The following is a 20,438-nucleotide window of genomic DNA, read 5'->3' as shown; positions in this document are numbered from 1 at the left end:
AATTTTTAACTTTTTAGATTATAATTTCTAAAATTTAGAATAAGTTATGAACTTATTTATTACAACTTCTTAGACAGTTATGATATTTGATATCATAAATTGTAAAATAACTTATTTTTATATAATTATCCATAATATTCTTAATAGTTATAAAATGATAATTTAAAAATTAATTAGTGTATATGTATAAGTTTCAAGTGTTATAAAAAAATTAATTAGTGTATAGAGAGATATAAAGATGATAAGAGAGAAGAAGAGATCTAAAAATGGAGATGGCGATGAAGAAGAGAGACCCTTGATTGAGTGGACAGAAGAATAATTCTTTGTTAAAAATATAGATAAATTTATCACAAAAATATAACTGTTTAATTAGAAATTGTAGAAGTTGGGATACTCCAACTTCTACCCTTCCTAAAAATTAGTAGAAATTATAAGTTATAATTCTAAAAATAAAATAAATACTATATATTCATTTTTTAAAAATAAAAATTAAAAATTACCACTTTTAAACTGTTAAAAAAACGGCACACTCCCTCTTGTGGGTCTGTTTAAGAAAAGGCCGCCAAAATGGCGGTCAGATCTCACGGTCCACCCAATTCAAAATTACAGCTGCAATTTAATAAGGTGGGGACCACCCCACTCCTGAGCCAACTCTGATTGGTCAGCTTCCCACATTATTGTTGGCGGCCGTGATCCACTGGAGCTGGCTCCTCGTCACCCAGAAAACCGACCTGCCTGTTGCCTGTTGATTGGTGTCGACTTAAGGGTCCAATCATTTGAGGCTCTGATCTGCTGCCACGTGGTGAGGCAGGCTCGTTTGGTCGGGAGGGCGGACGAGACCGGCCGCAGGTGATCACAGCTCTTGAAGCCTGTTGGCTGTAGCCAGCCAGCCAGCCAACCAACCACCGCCCCTGGCAAAACCGCCTTCGGTCACTCTTTTATATTTTTCTTTTTCTAAGAAAAATTAAATTTATTTTTTTATGCAACTCTTTTACAGTGTTATTATTATTTTTTCTAACTTTTTAAACATTGTTGGTTAGTGGAATTGAGTCGGAGAATAGAAGGTCCAGTTCCCACGCGCGCGTGCAAAACACCGTTGAACTAGACACCTCTAGTTACATCAATTTCCAAGTAATAACATATTTGGCGGTGCATTCCGTGTAAATTGCATTTTATGGTAACCTTTTTTAATCCTATGACCCAAATCAAATGTTGATTTGACTTTTTGACAATATCCTTAATCATTCATCTAAGATACCCCTACTGTCTAAGGGCATTTCAGTCAATGAAAAGTTATAAATCTTCAAATAATAATTTAATATATATATATATATCATGATAGGCGCATCTCAAAAAAAAAAGCCTTTTATTAATAAAATTTAGAAAAAATTTATTTGCATTTATCTCTTTTTACTTTCCAGTACTATCTTTTATAATTATAATAATTATTTTTTAAAAATACTATTTAATGTACACAACTCTCATTTGCTTTTCACACACACCATCATCACACATGTCGATGGCCGCCCCTCGTCACATCACTTCTATTGACGATTATGACAAATGTGGCCGCCTATCAACGTCTTGGGCCCTAAGTTTTAGGGTGCTTTCAAAGTCCCATAACCTTGGGATTCGGGTGTGATAACGAGTGATCATGTTCGGCATGGTCACTGATTGACGCGGTGATAGACGACTGTATTTTTTGTGGTCGTCAACAAGTACGATTATGGGCTGTCATATTCGTCACCACTGCTGATGGGAGCTTTGCAATGATGAACTATCGCGAGACAATAATGTGCAATGATGATGTGTGCAAAAAGCAAGTGGGATTATTATGTACACTAAATGGTATTTTCAAAAAATAATTGTTGTAATTGTAGGAGGTGAATTTAGAGAGTAAAACATGTGGGTGTAAATAGAATTTTCCTAAAATCTATCTTGTGCGACTTTTTGTTCATTTCTAATTAAATTTAAAAAAAATGCTTTAAGATCTTACTAGAAGTAAAGATTTTCCTTCTAACTATTTTTGCAATATTAAAAGAATTATGCATAAGGGCTGATTAAAAATAATACTTTTCATAACATAAAAAGTTGCAACAGATTGATAAAAATTTATATGCACTATGAGATTTTTTTATAAAAAATATTCTAAGCATATTTCAATCATAGAATATATACATGTAAAGAAACAATATTTGAAATTAAGTATAAGAAAATAATTGTTATGATGACAATATCATTTTTGCTTACTTTTTATTAAATGTTAACACTCATGAACCAATATACAAAATCATAGAGGTTTGAAAAACCTTTATATATGCAATGAAAACCAACACAAGTTTGTCCCCATGGGCATAGCCTAACAGTTGCGATCGTACATGAGTTGGTTCCAAAGAGCCATGGATTTAGTTGCTATATAACCGGTGCAGGTCCCGTCTTCAAATTCTGTTGCTGAATTTCGTGATTTAACCCTCCTGCAGAAATCATGGAGTTGATTTGTGGGGGCTCCCGAACGAGGGATTTTACCTTTTGGTCCAAAAAAAACTAACACAAGTTTGCTTAACAATAATTAAGATAAAATGATAATACGTTGTATAATATATAGAAATATGTTTTTTAAGATGAAGTGTGACATTTTAATATAAAAATAAGAAAATTGTTATGCTGACAGTAATAATAAGATTCAGTTTATTTTTCTAAACTTTGACTTTTAAGTCTCATGGAAAATGTATGCATTTGAGAAGTATGCATGCAAATACAAAAGAAAATTATGCATGCAATAAAGACTAAAATTGATGTGATTTTAAAACAATGAGTTGAATTCAGATATAAAGACATCAGCATAGCTAATGAAGAATAATACTATCAAGACATAAAAAGTGGACCATATGAACACAATAATTTTTAAGTGGTTTAGCAAACAAGCCTAATTCATTATCTTAACTTTTCATTAAGAATTTTGAAAACATCCATCATGTGATTTTAGTTTTTAGAACTCAATTATAATCTATACACAGTATTTTTATAGGTTTAACTGAAACATTCATTTTTAAGAGGTTAAGTAGAAATCTCAACTTTTACAAGAACAATTGTAACCTTTACATGTTAGCTTTTTCACAACTAAACTCAGCCACAATCATTGCTTTTTAAGAATGAGTCGTAACCTTTAGTTCACAAAATTTGTGAAAGCATTTTTCAAGAAAAAGTATATAAGATGATACAATGATCTTCAACATTCCCTTAAAAGAAAAAGAGTTACAAGAATATTAATGAATGAATCATTAAACTCTCTTATATTTAGTATCCAGTTTAAGAGAATCTACATGAAAATTTTACTAGATAATGGCTTGAAATGAAAGAAAAATAATCATGAAGAACTAATCACTCAAGCAATGAACATTACCCAGAAAATGAATGCAGCTTTGTTGTGTCTAGATTTGGTTTGGCTTTGACATCATTTGGACAACAGCCTAGGCTTCTTGAGCGATAGCTAACTTTGATCTCTTGCAACATTTGACCTTTTATAAAAGTTTGAGATTTGAGATTTGACTTAATACCTGCATATGCTCACAGTTTCATTTAATTTGACAAACTAGTTTGAGAAGTTTGAAACTTGGGATTCATATTGAAAAGATAAGCATTTTGCACTCTATGCATAAGCATATTTATCATTCTTTTATAAGAGAATATAATTAGATTTCATAAAATAATCAAATAAAGTTCTAACGATAAAAACTATTCTTTTTCTTTTCTCTTAGTAACGGGTATATTTTTTAAAATTTGTCAGTTAATACTTGACTAACTTTTAGGTTTACTCGACTAATATAACATTTTAATCGATTGAACATGCTATGTAATCAATTATACAAAGGACGTTCTCGAATATGACCAAATCATTACTTAACTAAAATAGACATCACATAAGCATGTATTAATCACTTGATTACAAGGCTAAAATTACTCGATTAATAGAGATCTTCACTCGAGTACAAACACATGATACTTGATTAACCTTAAGACTAGAAACTTAAGTAGCATCCGGCCCATTTTTACTTCACTAATAAGAAGATATTTACTCGAGTCTATAAAAACATTAGTCGATTATAAGAAAATATTTATTCGATTAAAAAGATGCTTAAAAGATTTATTATAAGGATACTCAATTATTAAAAAATTTTACTTGAGTATAAAAAATTAATACTCGATTTATTTTTTAAAAGACAGAAAATTGTATAACATACTCAAGTATGAGATTATGATAGCCGATTAAACTTATGCATGTAATCGACTAATTTGAAAATGACTTTGCCATTTCTCGATTAAATTCAAAACATACTCGATTTAATTTTCACAAAACTATTTTCAAAAGTTTTACTCAATTAACTTAAAGGATTACTTGATTAATTTTGAAAACTAATTTTACAAAACACTCAACTAATATATGCATATACTTAATTGAGATTTATCACACTTAGCTGATTTTCACAAAAGGATTTTCTCAGAAGTTTCCTATCATACTCGACTAATTTGAAAAATATATATATAAGCATGAAGTTCTCATATTTAAAATAATTTAAAAAATTATTAATAAATCAAATTTATTAAAAAATTATTTTATCAATAAATCAAAATAAAAATTTCTCAACATATATACTTATAAATCATATATAATTCTTATTTGGTCCCTTCACAAATTAATCAACCAAAAATCGATATCCTTTTCGATAATTTAATTGATAGAAATATTTATTTAATAATTGATCAAATACATCTAACAATTTTAACAGCATTTGAGAAAAGATCTAAACACACATTGAATTGTTTTTTAAGTGATTCTTATAAAAATATTTTCATAGAATCAATTTTAAACATTACAAAAATTTCACCATAATACTAAATTGTGACTAAGACCTTATTTAATATTAAGTTAAATTTAATGTCAAGCATAATAAACATATATTTATTTAATAATTTTATATTTTACTACAATGTGGCTCAATTAAATAAATTTAAAAACCAAAACTCAATTTAAAATTTTTGACGTGTCAAATAAATTTAAAAAATAACTTAATCTTAATTAATTTATTAAATAATTTTATATAATTAAATTCACCTCAGCTCAATCACCCTCCCTCAACTCACCTTTCTTCAATTTCAAAGTACTAGATGTCGGAGTGGACTGGCGGCTTTTATTAGAATGTAAAACACGCGGGTTGGATGGCGAGTGGAGCGGAGGAGTTGCTGTCTCCACCCCCAAACCAATACAACGAAGCGGTCCCCCTCCGATGTGACCAACTGCTCCACCGCTTTTGTCTTTTTGTCCTCCTTTCCTATATCCAACACGTCTAGGGCACCTCCCCAATTGAATTGCCCTTGAACGTTCTCAATTTACCCTTCCACGTAGCCCCAACTTCCCCCGTCCAGCAAGGGTACTCGTGGTATTTCAGGTCTCCACGACGCCCATTCATCTGAAGTTGCCAAATCTAGTTGGCTTCACATGGGAGCTGCTTAAGCTTAAAAATAGATTCCATTTACTCGGGGCTCCTCTGTGGGCCCAAACACGTCAGGCCCATTTCCTTTTATCGGCTAAACACTTGAATTCCCTTTGTTGATCCAATTCTAAAATTAATCAAACCCCACTTGACTGTGAGATTTGACAAGAGAACGGCTCTAATTACGTATCATTAATAATCTGTCTAAGAGGCCATAATTATTGATTTACATAAACATGATGTTGGGCCGGGCTGTGTTTGGGAGCCCGGCCCATGGGGAAGATGGTTTTGTTTTGCGTCACATGGAACATGTTGCGGGCGCGCAATGCATTGATCTTCGCACCCTCATTCAATAGGACAACGTGTCCATTAATAAGCTGCGTTGGGGGTGATCAGGAAATGACCAGACTGCCCCTCGAAGGTCCATACCTCATGGGTCCTTTCAGGGCAAGGATCGGTCGCTAAATGACAATTCCCCACTTGGCTGAATTATTGAAGGGAAGCCCATTCGGCCTAGCGTTGCTCAGACAGCTACTTGTCAAACACTTCCCTCTTTTTTTTTTTTTTTTTCAATATTATTTGTTGTAATTATTAAGTGTTTTAATTTTTAAACATATATAAACATAATTGTTAAATTATATTATTAATCTTCGAACCTTATACGCAAAAATGTTTATTAAATGATATGATTAATCTCCAAATTTTATACTCTATAATAAATTGATCACTGTACTTTAATTTTCATCACCAATGATTACATTTTAATTTTTATTATAATTTAATCTCTCTTTTAATTATTCATCAAATTTTGTTGACCAAAAATAGTGTGATATTATAAATTAAAATTGCTTATTGGTAAAATTAACATAAACCTCACAATCAATCAAGTGATTCTAAGAATTATATGAATGCATACTATATTAGTTTTTTTGTTAACAAAATTTAATAAAAATCAAAAGAGAGATTGAATTTTATTAAAAATCAAAATTTAGTGATTATGGTGATAAATATTAAAATATATATATATATGCCTAAAAAATTAGTTTACCACTCATTCGACAACTTGCTATTAAGCGATGATTAAGACAATAATTAAGACCATAATTCAAATATTCCTCACGACATCACATGTGAAGCACGCTTAAATACGTATTGTAACATAACACTAATTCATATTTAATAATTTCTCTGCCTTTAGGCTCCAAATATTTTCTTTTTCAATATTTCATGGGGATGCTTTTAAAAGGTGCATACGCATTGCAAAATTGGACCCACCTTCCAAATGCAATGCACCAAATAATTGGCAATTGGTTGCCACTTCACTTAATCATGCAGAAAAACATATACAGACTTGACACAATTATCGATTTTTATTTTTATTTTTTTGGTGTGTCTAATTAACTACTTTTGCTACGTCAAGCTCATCGGATTCTTTCCCAAATATCAATTCGTGAGACAAGTAATTAATAATATCTTCCAAGCACTATTCTATGATCTATTATTGCATGTAAATTGATAAAGTCACCATTCTATTGCATGCTTTGGAAAATTAAAAAGAAAAAATAATAATAATAATAATAAAATTTCTACAACCACTGTTAAAATTGCTGCTTAATTACGGCACTTTTGCTATAAAAAAAATTAAAATAATCAAATATATATATATCTGAATAATGAATGATGAATGATGTAGGATGGTGACCTCTCATGAATCAAAAGGATATTATTATGAGGTATGGTCCTAACTAAATGATTGTGGAAACAAAACAAATAATGTAATACGTAAATGCATTGTAGCAATAGCGCATGTTTGTTAAATGTTTCCACCATTCTTTTAATTTTTAAGATTTATTATTATAAACTCACTAAAATTTGTCTTTATTCAACGAATTAAAAAAAAAAAACAAAAACATCTTTTCAATTAAAAAAAAATAATAAAAAAGCCTTCCAACCACCACTATCTATAAATGTTGATTTTGTTTTTCTTCTTCTTATTATTATTAATCATTTCAAGCTCCAAGCCTCCAATTATATATATATACTGGCATTCTATTTTTTAACACACACACACTATTTCTCTCTTATACATACTGTCTGTCAACTCTGCTATATATATATCAAGTGAGATTAATTTTGTTAATTAAAAGTTTTAATGATTTGACTTTTAACAATAATTAAGAGATGATAACATAAGATAACAAATATTAAAGAAAGAGTTGTTAAAACACTAAAAATTAAGTTGTTTATGTTTGTATACAGCAACATAAGGTTTCAATAAATTTGGTGAGGGCAATACACAATGATAGATAGGGGCGCGACAGAGGTTGGGTTGGGTTGGTTCGGGGGCACCACCAGAATTGTTTCCATTAAAGGAAAGGAACGATTGATTCCCTTCCCCCGCCGCGTTTTGTATTTTTGTTGGCTGTCGGAGTCATCGTCACAACCCCAGAAGTGTGACTGAAGCGTGCGGAATCCGCACACCTCAACTCATGTGCGCGCGTGCCACTTGGAAATCGCATGCATTTTATTTATGTTTAGTAATAATGATATTTGAATATTAATTTATTCATGGATTCAAATTTTTTTTATCTATTTTATTTATGACATTATCTTCTAAAAAGTTTTTATACTTAAATATCGTATTTAATTAGTGTCTCTTGTAGCTTTTAATGATCTTTATCTCAAATAATTAAATTAATTTTAATTAGTGATAGATTTAAGGGCTTCAGCCCGTGCCAACCCCAACCAAAACATTATATATACATATATACATATATACATAATCTTTCAAATTGAAGCTCCAGCCCTTCTTTTGGATCCCCTCTGATCGACCCCTGATTTTAATCATGTCTCTCGTGTCTTATTTTTAATAAGAATGCACATGACCTTATAATAAATAAATTTGTTGTTTTAATTATGGGAGCCTCTATTGGTTTAATAGTTAGTCTTATAAAACTATCATTTTGGCTTCAATAAAATGGTGGATGTATTTTTGTATAATTTAACCATCATATATCTCAATCACCACGCTAAGGCAACGTACGAATGATAACATTAAAAAGTGTAAGCCCACGAAGTATACAAGTGGGCTGTGAATTTCTAGATAAAGCCCTTTAAGAGTTGCTGATTAATTGAGCCTACAAACCCATATGAAAACTAGAGGTTGGTTGTGAATTCGCAAAGCCCATTCACAATGACGTATAAACAATGCAAAACGTGTTGGGCCGGATAGAATTTTTTAATTGTTTTGAACTTTTCATTGAGAAGCCACTGTTCATTAAATAGCCAAAAAAAAAAAGAAAAAAGGAAGCAAATACACCCAAAGCGTATATCCATGAGAAAAGGAAAAAAAAAAAAAACTCTAAACCAATGAGATTTTAGGGTGTGCTTTATTCAACCGGGAGCAGCTCAATTCGCCTGCCCAAAACAACTGCTGAATTTCACTCTGTTCCCTTCTTTTCTCTTCCTCTGATTGGATGCCAAAGTCACGTCCTTCTTCAGCACCAACAACGTTAACGGCACGAGGGAATTACATGGGAGAGTATTTGCGTGCCCACAGTCTTCAACACTCGGGCAGGTCGCTCGGCGGCGGCAGAAGCGACTCGCCGGGGCCGTGTCCGTTATCGACGACGAACGCCATTTTCAGACCCCACGTTGTGTGGATTTCCAAATGGCAATGCATGAACCACACCCCTACAACAGAGCCATTTATCAGAGGTTAATTAAAGACCAGATCTTCATATTGTTAATTAATTGCTTACAAATTGGTCCGACAAGAATATTAATCCTTAATTACAAAAGTTGTTGATTAATTAATTGATTACCTGGATTATCAGCTCTGAACCGGAAGGCGACCCAACCACCAGATGGAACACCAATGGTGTTCCTCTCAACGGGATCGACGAGATTGAAACTCTTCGGGTCCTTCTTGGGATTGAAATTTCCCTTTCCCATTCCAACAACGAAGAAATTGTATCCATGCAAATGGAGCGGATGGTTTTCCGGGGTGATCATCCCCGTATCCTGCAAGACCAGTTGAACCGTAGAGTTGTACGCAAGCCTGTACAGCCTCGTCCCCGTCATCGTCCTCAAATTGGCCGGCTGGACTCCTGTGTAGTTGTACGGATTCAGCGGGTTTCCGGGGAAGTCGTCTGTGAAGACTCCGCTGATATTGAAGAAATGCGCCTGGAGGAGAGAGATCGTCGGCATCACGAACGAGACGTTGTTTATGTCCGCCACCACCCGGCTTCCGTTGACGCAGGTCGAGCAAGGATTGACTCCGATCCCGACGGTGAAAAGCAGGTTGCGGTCGACGGTCAATGGCACGTTCGCCTGATACTGCTTCGAGTTCAGGCTCCGGAGGGAGTTCACGAAGTTGGTGGCCACCTTGGTGGCGTTTATCGGTGGCGGGGTGGTGAGCTTGGTGGCGACGTTGGAGACGCTGCCGGAGTAATGCAAGGTGGCGGTGGCGGTGACGTTATCGACGGCGATGGGGGAGTCCATGAACGGGGAGGCCGCAACGAGGTACTTGCCGGTTCTAGCGTCGGCGGTTAACAGAATGTTTGTGGTCTGGCCGGGGGCTATAAGAACGGTGTCGGTTTTGAAGGGTTTGACGTAAGTGGCGTCGACCTCCACCACCGTGAGCTTGTGGCCGGCGATCTTGAAGAACAGTTCTTCGTTCAGCGCCGCGTTGATGAGTCTCAGCATGTATGTCTTCTTGGCTTCAACCTGTAGATTGAATCCTCCTGTTCGCCGTAACCATTAATCCAAGTTTCGTTACAAAATACAGAAAATTTATAAGAATGGAATTAGGAAGAAGCTTCCATGAAATTACCTTGTGATAGGCAGCCGGAAACAGGCCCCGGATGGCCATTGATGGTGTGAGCATCGGAAACATTCGGGGCCAACCCCGACTTGATGGCTTCGTTTATCACAGCTTCCACATCAGATTTCCACCATTCGCCTGCACAATTAATACTCCGCTTCGGCGTTGATATACAAATTTAAAAATTAAAATAAACTTTATCTTATACCAATAATAATTATGTGTGCTAATTAATTAATTAATTAGTTACCCAATATGAAGACGACTTCCTCGTGAGGAGAAGGGAAGGGGTAAGGGACGCCGAGTTTCGGCAAGATGACAATTGCGCCGTGGACAGTGGCTCTAAGCCAAAGGATGTGGGCGTGCCACCACAGAGTGCCTCTCTGGCCGGTGATGGTAAAGTTATAAACATAACTTTGACCGGGCTGAATAGGGCATTGTGTAATGTAGGCTGGTCCATCAGCCCACCCAGTTCGCAATTGCCTTATCCCGTGCCTTCAACAAGCAAGAAATCAAAAAATGGTGAAACGAATTAACACAAATAAAATGGCAATTACATATTGTATATGTTTTGTTTTGGTTGGCTTAATTAATTTAGAAGAAAGGAAGGATGGAAGGAAGTGGTACCAGTGGATGCTGACATTGTACTTGACATGGTTGACAACCTTGACAAGCACGGTGTCGTCCTCCCTTGCGTAGAGTGTTGGGCCTGGAAAATGCCCGTTTACAGTCACTATGGGCTTCGTTGAGCATAACCTCGTGGCATTCTTCAAAACCACCTGGTCATAGAATTTAATTTTTAATATTGTCAATTAGTAAAAGCTTTTCCATAAGTTGGTGATCAATAATAATACATTTGATTCTTCAAATTTTGCATAAATAGGATTTCTTTATACCTATATACTATACATATAGAGGAACGTACGGCCGTTACTTACGTTGAACTTGTAATGACGAATCCGGCACTCTATCATCGCCGGAAAAAGACAAGCCAGCAGCGCCACCACCGCCAAAAACCGAATCCATGTCGCCATCTCTCTATCTAGCTCTCTTCAGACTTCAATCTCAATCCCTTTTCCCTTTGGTAATCTCCAAACTGTTACCAGTACTTGAGCTGCTTGCTGGGTGGCGACCAGAAGTAACAAGATTCGGCCTTATTAATAGACTCTCCCTCTCTCTCTCTCTCTCTCTCTCTCTCTCTCTCTCTTCTCGCTGCGACGTCGCTTTGCTCAGTTAGGTGGGTGGAAGACTACTTGAGAGAGGCAAGTCAATCAGCTCCATTAAGCTGAAACCCAGAAACAGCTAGCTAGCTTAACCCAATTCGATTTCTTCTACATTACACCAAAGTAGTTATGCATCTACCCACATAGATATCGATATAAATATATAGATAATTTGAACCCAAATTAAGTTAAGAATCAGTTAATACAGATTACGCACGAGCTCTTTGGAAGAGTGTTGTTGTTGGTCCAACCATATGTGAATATTGGTGGTTCTATTACAACGAATCCTAGCTAACATTACCAAACGTTGCTTATCTTAATTGATTCGCAGAAGCTGAGGTCAAGGGGGTGACAACAGGGGCCTGTGAGGTGAAGCAGAGGCAACCCACCAAATTCAAGTTAACGGGCTTCACTTTCATATGATTTATTATTGCAAATGGGTTTGGGAATGATGCCTCACAGCGTTGACTGAGGTTTGGTTATAATGACACAAGTTACGAGTACTTATTAATATCCTGTTTCCCTTAATTTTACTAATCAAATCAAAGCTTACATTTAAGATTGCTTCTAGTTTTTAGAATCCAGATTGTTAATCCGCAAACAAAATGAAATCTTGACGTAACTTCTATATAATTAAATTATTAATATATATCACCTAATTATTTGCTTTTATTTGTTTATTTATTTATTTTTTCCTAATGCAAAGAGGAAGTCTTGATCATGCATTAGAATACCCTTTAATTTTGACATTTATCAATTATATATGATCAAATAAGCAATAGAATTTAGGATAAATTATCCAAAAAGAATTAGATTTTAACTATGTTTCTAATTTAAGATTAAGTTTTTAATTTTTTTAATAATCACATCCAAATTATTATTATTATATGGTTACAACAATGAACTATTGTTTGAAGTTCGCATGTTATTCATCCAAATTATTATATGGTTATATTTGTATGTTATTCATCTCACATCCAAATTGAAGTTTTTTTTTTAAATAATTAACCCTAAAATTTATGCAATGGGATGAACAAAGATTAACAATAGCGAATTGAAAATACAGAGTGTTACGAAATTGGATCGACAACAAACTAATAATCAAATCAATCAATCACATACGAACACAAAATTTAAAGTGAAACACCTAAATCGAAAAAAATTACGGACAAAAAAAATAAAATATCACTAATCAAATATTAGTAATACAAAAGTGATATAATTGCAACTAATTCCAAAATATTGGATACCTATTTATAGATTTAAAATCATTTGTGGATGTACACAAGAAATTATATTCTGATCAAAAGATGATTTATAAGAATATTCTTCCAAATGAGATATATCTTAAATAAAATTAAATTTGATAACATTATAATCACAATCAAATTCAAAGTCATAATCACGATTGAATTAGGAGTTTCAATCTCAGTCAAATTTGAATGTTCTACCTTAACATGAATTTAAATATGAAATTATCTACAATTATTTCTTCTAACAAAATTACAAGAAATTAATCTCCTAATAAATATTAACTAAAACTGTACCACAAAAAATGTTAACCAAATCCACACAAAATTTATTGTGATTAATTAGTTTGACCACACAAAATTAATTAGTTTGATTTGTTGTGGATCCGATTTCGTAAAGGGCAGGGGATGGAGTTTCAAAGTTGCGACCCAATTTGGAGGGGCGTCCGTGTCAGATTCAATTCAACGTGCCCTAAACGAAAGGAAAGCAATTGCAAATATTAGGTGATGGTATCATCCCTCCCTCCTCAACCAATTTGCTTGTCTGAAAAGTGCCCCTAACAAAAATTAGTTAAGCAACTTTACGAGTTGGGTGACCTGAAAATAAAATAATATACTTTAAAAGAAAAAAATATATGAAATTGACAGGGTAGGCTTCTCTGTGTTGGCTTCACCGCCAAGTTGACAAATATGTTTAATAATATTAGTAATTTTTATTAAAAAATAATAATTAATTTATCTCATTAAATGAGAGCAGTGCAGAAGCCTGACAGGGCCTCTTAACTCACCCGATCCAATGCCATTCCGGCTCGGGTTGACCCAATGAGCTAACTCATTTGGTAGTCCAGTTAAGTTAACGACCGATTCTCTTTGCCTTTTAATTTTTTATTTTGAGTCTTAAATTTATTTTTAAGTTTTTTATTTTAGTAGTTTGTTTTTAAAAAATTAAAAACTTATTTTATTTATCATTTTAAAAAAATTGTTTCTCAAAATATAATATTAGAAAACAAGTTCTTTTTAAAATTTTAAAAATAATTTTTTAATGACATTTAATTCAATGAATTTGATTATCATACATTTCAGTACTTTGAAGAGCCAATAATATTGTATCTTCTACGTGTCTTTTTGCTAATCATATCCAACGATATTGTCCTAAAAAATTTATGAATACAACTACTCTCAAATAATCTCAAAGCACAAGAAACTTAATCAAATCAATTGAGAAAAAAAAATATTATATGTATGTAATAATCATTAATAGTGTGTTAATTCATTTAATATTTTTACACCTTTCACCATTTTATTTTTTGATTATTACTTTACTTAAAGAAAAAAAAATTAAAACCTAAATCACGAGACACATATATATTATAATAAATAGTTTCTCGTGGAAGCTAGATGAAAACTTCTTCAATGAAAAAAATAGAAAAAGCCAAATAGAGGCCACACTAAAGAAATCTATGGCAAATGCCATGCGATGGCAACCAACGCAGGCGAGAGATGGCCATGGAAGGCCTATGAACCAACATCGGAAGATCAATGGTGGAGGGTGAATCGATAATAATGAAGCCCAAACGACTGCGATGGCAAATCTGAGTTATAGAAGACCGATGAAAAAGGAAGAAGATGCTGCAAAAAATATGATCGCAACGAACGATGTCTTGTGTCTCGGCTGTTTGGATTTTTGGAATTTGTCCCCTATTTTTCAAAGAAGCTTCCTCAGTGACTTGCCGTGAGAATGAAGAAGGAAGAGATAAATGGCCAACACTCATTTTTCGTGTTTTGATTTTTTTCATTTATTTTGGTTAAAAACAATCAAAATAATTTTATTTTGAGATTTTTTATAAAATTTTTCTTATTTTTGAAAATAGTAAAATAAATATTTTTTAATATTTAAAAAAATTAAAAATTCAAAACGAACCGAAACTAATAAAGAAACCTTTCCAACGAAAATGTAAATTAAAGGCTAAAAACTGTATCAAATTGATTGGAAGCCCTATGGTCCACTCGAAATGAGAAAATTGAAGAGGGCGGGCGGGTGGGTCCAAAACTTGATTCACGATCAACCAAGAATTCCATGGCCATCTTGCCGAATTGGAAGTCATGCTTATTGGGCCAATATGGCGTCGTTTAGCCGGCTGTTCTTTTCATTATGCATTGGCTGATGGCTGTTTGCAACTTTAGCCTGCTTGGCAGCTTTCCCCCCTCTATCAGCGGGGCACCACCACCACGGCTAAATGCCAAAATTCAATGTATCAAAATTCCCATAGGGTTACCGCTTGTTGCCGAAAGCTTAAAAAAAATATCCTCATGCCCCGCCGTACGCTTATTTCTGATGGATGCACGTCCCCACTAAAAATAACAAAAATTTGAATGAATATAATATCTCTTTTCATATATCAATCATTATTTGTTAATTATGAATAGGCATAATAATTTACATTTATTTTGTTATTTTTTTTTTAAAAAATGATTAGAATGTCCCGTAAATCCGTTTAACTGGGATGAGTTTTGCGTAGTTCCACTGTTCAGTCTCGAGGAGTCCCAAGGCATTTGAGGTGGCATGTATATTATACGGTAGTATTTATTAATCAAAATATAAGTAAAAAAAATAAAATATGAAAAATATTTTAGATAAAAGCACATTTTATTATGTTTGTTAAATTTATCTGATAACTCTTAGAAAAGAAGTTATGTGACTTTCTATCTAAAATTATTCAGATAAATTTATCTCCCTCTACAAATAAATTTATTTTGAACATTATAAATAACAAAAAATCACTTATATGTCTCTAAATGTATTTTAAAAAAAATTAACAAATAATTTGATAAAAGTTTTAGAATACTTTCTAATTTTATCTTGATTATTCTATATCTTGGTCCAAAAATAATTTTAATTTTATTTTGTTCATTTTGACAAACACTACCTAGAACTAGGCAATATTATTTTCAATTAAAGTAATTTTTAACTTCTATGTATCTAAAAAATATATCATCAAAATAATGTGACAATAATATTCTAAATAAATTTCAAATGGTAGCACAGATGGTATATTCTGCATATGTTTGAAAGCTCGGGTACTGAAAGGTCGTGAGTTCGAAATTAGATCCGTGTAGACACTATATCAATTGTGACTATCCTTGGGACCACAAGAATAGGTCAAAGACCTAGACTTACCTGGTGCTCAATTCTTGCTCAGTCGATGGCGACCCATAAGTTATAAAAGGGAAGAAGACGATGTCCCTTAAAGATTAAAAGTACTGGGGCTTCCTATGATACAAATATATATATATATATATTCTAAGTAAACATGGGATTATTTATTTTATAAAAGATATTTTATTGGGACAAAATTTTACAAATATCTTGACAGGAAAATAGGAATTAATAATTAATAATATTATTTATTAATTGCATTCATGAAAGTTGAGGGCGCGCAAGATTGTTAAAATTGTAAAATTATAAGAGAATTTTCGACATGTACAATCGTAAAATTGAGCGTGATTCAACTTAAAAATCGTAAAATTATAAGAATTTTTATTACAAAAAATTATAAAATCAGGAAAAAGGCATATACTCGCATGGGGCGGCGGGTGTGGAAGGAATATATATATGGCTCCGCTTGAATTTTCTCCCGTCTCTTGTCCTCTGAACCAGGAAAAAGGCTTCTTCAAGGTGATCCAGTGATCTAACACTTCACGCGCGCGCGCGCACATGTACTCGCAGAGAATTTTTCATACTTTTGCTGCCGATTGTTCAAATTCAGTCTTATATTTCCTTTCTTCTGCGTCGCAGTTCGGAATCCATGGCGGAAGAGGATAACTACACCAAGGATGGGACCCTAGACTACCGTGGAAATCCCGCCGACAAGAAGAAAACGGGAACGTGGAAGGCTTGCCGCTATATCCTAGGTATCGTTAATTTTTTTGCAGTGATTGATCGATCATACAATTTGAACTCCGAATGCAATTGTCTCGTGTAATTTCGCATTTTCAAAAGATTTACTGTTACGTTTGTGGAATGTCTTGTCGACAGGGACTGAATGCTGCGAAAGATTGGCGTACTATGGAATGAGCTCCAATTTGGTGCGGTATTTCAAGCACCAATTGAACCAGCACAGTGCAACTGCTACTAAGAATCAACTGGATTGGTCGGGTACATGCTATGCCACTCCTCTCCTCGGAGCTTTTCTGGCCGATGCCTACCTCGGAAGATACTGGACAATTGCTTGCTTCTCCATCGTCTACGTGATTGTAAGTTTATATTTCGTTATGAATTTTCCAGTACCTTGGAAGATACTGGAAAATTATGAAACGTGCCGCAGAATTATTACATGTTAGGGACTTCGGGCACCGACAGCAAACCTCGATGGTTTGGTAACCTTGGATGTTTTACGATGTAGATGATTTGGTCATTTTTTAACAAAACTAATAGAGATTTCTGGAAAGATATCATGGATGGAATGGTACAAAGTATATCTAGCAAAGATGTTGAGGAAGATTTGAAAAAAAAAAATAAAAAAGAGTCAAACCCATTGTGATATAAGTTGTAAGAGAGTTATATATGATGAAGTCACTGACAAACTAAAATTTGTGTAGTTGACTCGCATAACAGGACAGGACAGGATAAAACTAATTAATATGTTGTTGTTATGTGTTGCTATAATTAATTAATTATCTTTATTTTGATGCCTGTTGAAATAATTAATATCTTACCTCGGCAAAACCTACTGAGTATACAAACATATATGCAGGGAATGACCCTGTTGACATTGTCTGCATCAGTGCCTGGCCTAAAGCCAAAATGCTATGAGAAAGACGTTTGTAATCCAACGCATACGCAGACAGCTGCCTGCTTCCTGGCTCTTTACCTGATAGCACTGGGAACCGGAGGAATCAAGCCTTGTGTATCATCCTATGGAGCAGACCAGTTTGATGATGCTGATGAAGCCGAGAAGAAGCGCAAGAGCTCTTTCTTCAACTGGTTCTATTTCTCAATCAATATTGGTGCCCTTGTTGCTTCTTCTGTGTTGGTTTGGGTGCAGGACAATGTGGGCTGGAAATGGGGCTTTGGCATCCCAGCTGTGGTCATGGCTTTTGCTGTTCTCAGCTTCTTTTCTGGCACCCGGTTGTATCGCAACCAGAAGCCTGGAGGCAGCCCGCTCACCCGCATTTCTCAAGTCATCGTGGCATCGTTGAGGAAATATCGAGTTCAAGTTCCTGCAGACAAGTCTCTCTTGTACGAGACTGCAGATTCAGAGTCTGGCATCAAAGGAAGCAGAAAGCTAGATCACACCAATGATCTTGGGTAAGTGGCCATCAGAATTGATGAATTAAGCCTGATAAGTTCACAAAGATGAACAAAAACTTGCTAGTGTTTAGTGGCCAGAGAAATTTAACTTTGTAGAGATGCTCATGTTGAATTTGATGTGGCTAAATGCAGTTTCTTCGACAAGGCGGCTGTAGAGACGGAGTCTGATCAGAGGAAGGGCTCGATAGATCGGTGGAGACTATGCTCAGTGACCCAAGTCGAGGAGCTGAAAGCCATTGTCCGGCTGCTCCCAATCTGGGCCACCGGCATAATCTTCTCTGCAGTCTACAACCAAATGGGCAACGTCTTCTTGCTACAGGGCGAGAAAATGGACACTCGAGTTGGCAACACTAGCTTCAAGATCCCACCAGCATCGCTTGGCGCTTTCGACACCATCAGTGTCATCATCTGGGTCCCCATTTACGACCAAATCATCGTCCCCCTAGCCAGAAAACTCACGGGCCACAAGAATGGCCTAACTCAGCTCCAGAGAATGGGGATTGGCTTCTTCATATCCATCTTCTCCATGCTTTCTGCCGGCGTTCTGGAGGTTATCAGGCTCCAAATTGTAAAAAGACACAACTTCTATGACCGCGACGACATACCCATTTCGATATTCTGGCAGGTTCCTCAGTACTTCATCATTGGTTGTGCAGAGGTTTTCACCTTCATCGGGCAGCTGGAATTCTTTTATGATCAGGCGCCTGATGCCATGAGAAGCCTCTGCTCTGCTCTTTCACTGACCACCAATGCCTTGGGAAACTACTCGAGTTCTTTGCTTGTAACCATTGTTACTTCAATTAGTACTAGGAATGGGAAGCCTGGATGGATACCGGATAATTTGAACTATGGCCGGCTTGATTACTTCTTCTGGCTGTTGGCAGTGCTGAGTGTTGTGAATTTGGGAGCTTTTCTCGTAGTTGCGAAGCGGTACACCTACAAAAGGTCGGTCGGGACTCTGCGTTGATGGTTTGGAGTAGATGGCTGTGATGATGCAAAGCCTTCTGTAAATATTGGTCTTGTCTAGTCTTCTCCATTTGTATCTGCAACGTTGCTTGTTATTAAGACAAAACTGCCTATGGTAATGGCAGTGATTATGTGAATTTCCCCTTTCAGTGTATCTTAATTAGCAAATATAAGAACAGGGAATTATATATGCATATAAAGAGAGATCATGGGTTATCGTTTAATTAATAATTAATTGAAATTACAAGTTCCGGTGACCCCACTAATAGTAGCTCTCTTTTTAAAGAATAACTAGTTCTTGACCGTGCAATGCACTGGATACAATATCCAAAAATTATATATATAAGATATAAATTGAATAAATTATTATTAAATAATTCATTTTTTATTATATTGAAACCTATTGTATTCAATAAATTAAATGTAAACACATTCAGTAATATTTATCTACTTGAAGAATTAACGTTTAAACCATCATTAATCATATTTATCTATTGTTTAATGTGTCTAAGATATATATTTTTTATTTTTTAATTCTTAAATATTCATCTTCTATATTCAATAAATTGAATAAAAATATTAACAATGACTATCTTACTTTAAATATATAAAGATATTATATATTATTATATTATATAATAATAAGATAATTTGTTGTGATTTAATTAATACTTGAAGCATCTATTCATATTCCTCATAAATAGTATTTATTTTTTATTGATTGATGGATTAATTAAATATTTAATATTCACATAATAATGTATTAAAAAACCCATGATTAGTATTGAAAAACTCATGTATTTAAAATTCATTATTAATTTTACAGTAATTAGTATTTATTATTTTAAAACAGTTAAAAATTTTAAATTATTAATACAAATTACTAAATGCAATAAGTACTATCCTACTAAATGCAAATTATTAATGCAAGTTTTGGGGGGAATTTTTTTTTTAGACTATCCTACTTTTATATATATAAATATATTATATATTATTATATTATATAAAGATAAGATAATTTTTTGTGACTTTATTAATACTTTAAGTGTCTATTCATATTCCTCATAAATAATATTTATTTTTGATTAATTGACGAATTAATTAAATATTTAATATTCACATAATAATGTATTGAAAAACTCATGATTAGCATTGAAAAACTCATGTATTTAAAATTAATTATTAATTTTACGATAATTAGTACTTATTATTTCAAAACAATTGAAAATTTTAAATTATTAATGCAAGTTTTGGGGAAATTTTTTTTTCTAGACTATCCTACTTTTATATATATAAAGATATTATATATTATTATATTATATAAATATAATATTTTATTTAATAGATAATTTTTATGATTTAATTAATACT

General features: G+C 33.8%; 2 protein-coding genes across 3 annotated transcripts; one reads left to right on the top strand and one right to left on the bottom strand.

The window, feature by feature from the left end:
- Positions 1-8,698: 8,698 nt before the first annotated feature.
- Positions 8,699-11,640, bottom strand: LOC127794910 (laccase-4-like). The gene is made up of 6 exons (XM_052326213.1): positions 11,256-11,640; positions 10,945-11,096; positions 10,568-10,812; positions 10,327-10,455; positions 9,317-10,237; positions 8,699-9,185 (listed from the first exon to the last, which is right to left on the bottom strand). Exons 1-6 carry the CDS (start codon positions 11,349-11,351, stop codon positions 9,055-9,057), a joined length of 1,674 nt encoding a protein of 557 aa, XP_052182173.1. The 5' UTR covers positions 11,352-11,640; the 3' UTR covers positions 8,699-9,054.
- A 4,740-nt stretch (positions 11,641-16,380) lies between these two features.
- On the top strand, positions 16,381-19,221 carry LOC127796939 (protein NRT1/ PTR FAMILY 8.1-like). 2 transcript variants are annotated; one of them, XM_052329350.1, is made up of 5 exons: positions 16,381-16,507; positions 16,587-16,702; positions 16,827-17,044; positions 17,545-18,098; positions 18,234-19,221. In XM_052329350.1, the coding sequence occupies exons 2-5, from the start codon at positions 16,597-16,599 to the stop codon at positions 19,066-19,068; spliced, it is 1,713 nt and encodes a 570-aa protein (XP_052185310.1). In that variant the 5' UTR covers positions 16,381-16,507; positions 16,587-16,596; the 3' UTR covers positions 19,069-19,221. The 2 variants fall into 2 exon arrangements, with proteins under 2 accessions (XP_052185310.1, XP_052185303.1); XM_052329343.1 differs by having other exon boundaries at positions 16,382-16,466.
- Positions 19,222-20,438: the final 1,217 nt, after the last annotated feature.

Source organism: Diospyros lotus, chromosome 1, assembly GCF_014633365.1.
Source record: "Diospyros lotus cultivar Yz01 chromosome 1, ASM1463336v1, whole genome shotgun sequence".
Classification (NCBI taxonomy): Eukaryota; Viridiplantae; Streptophyta; class Magnoliopsida; order Ericales; family Ebenaceae; genus Diospyros; species Diospyros lotus.
This window is presented reverse-complemented; position numbering and strand designations above follow the sequence as displayed.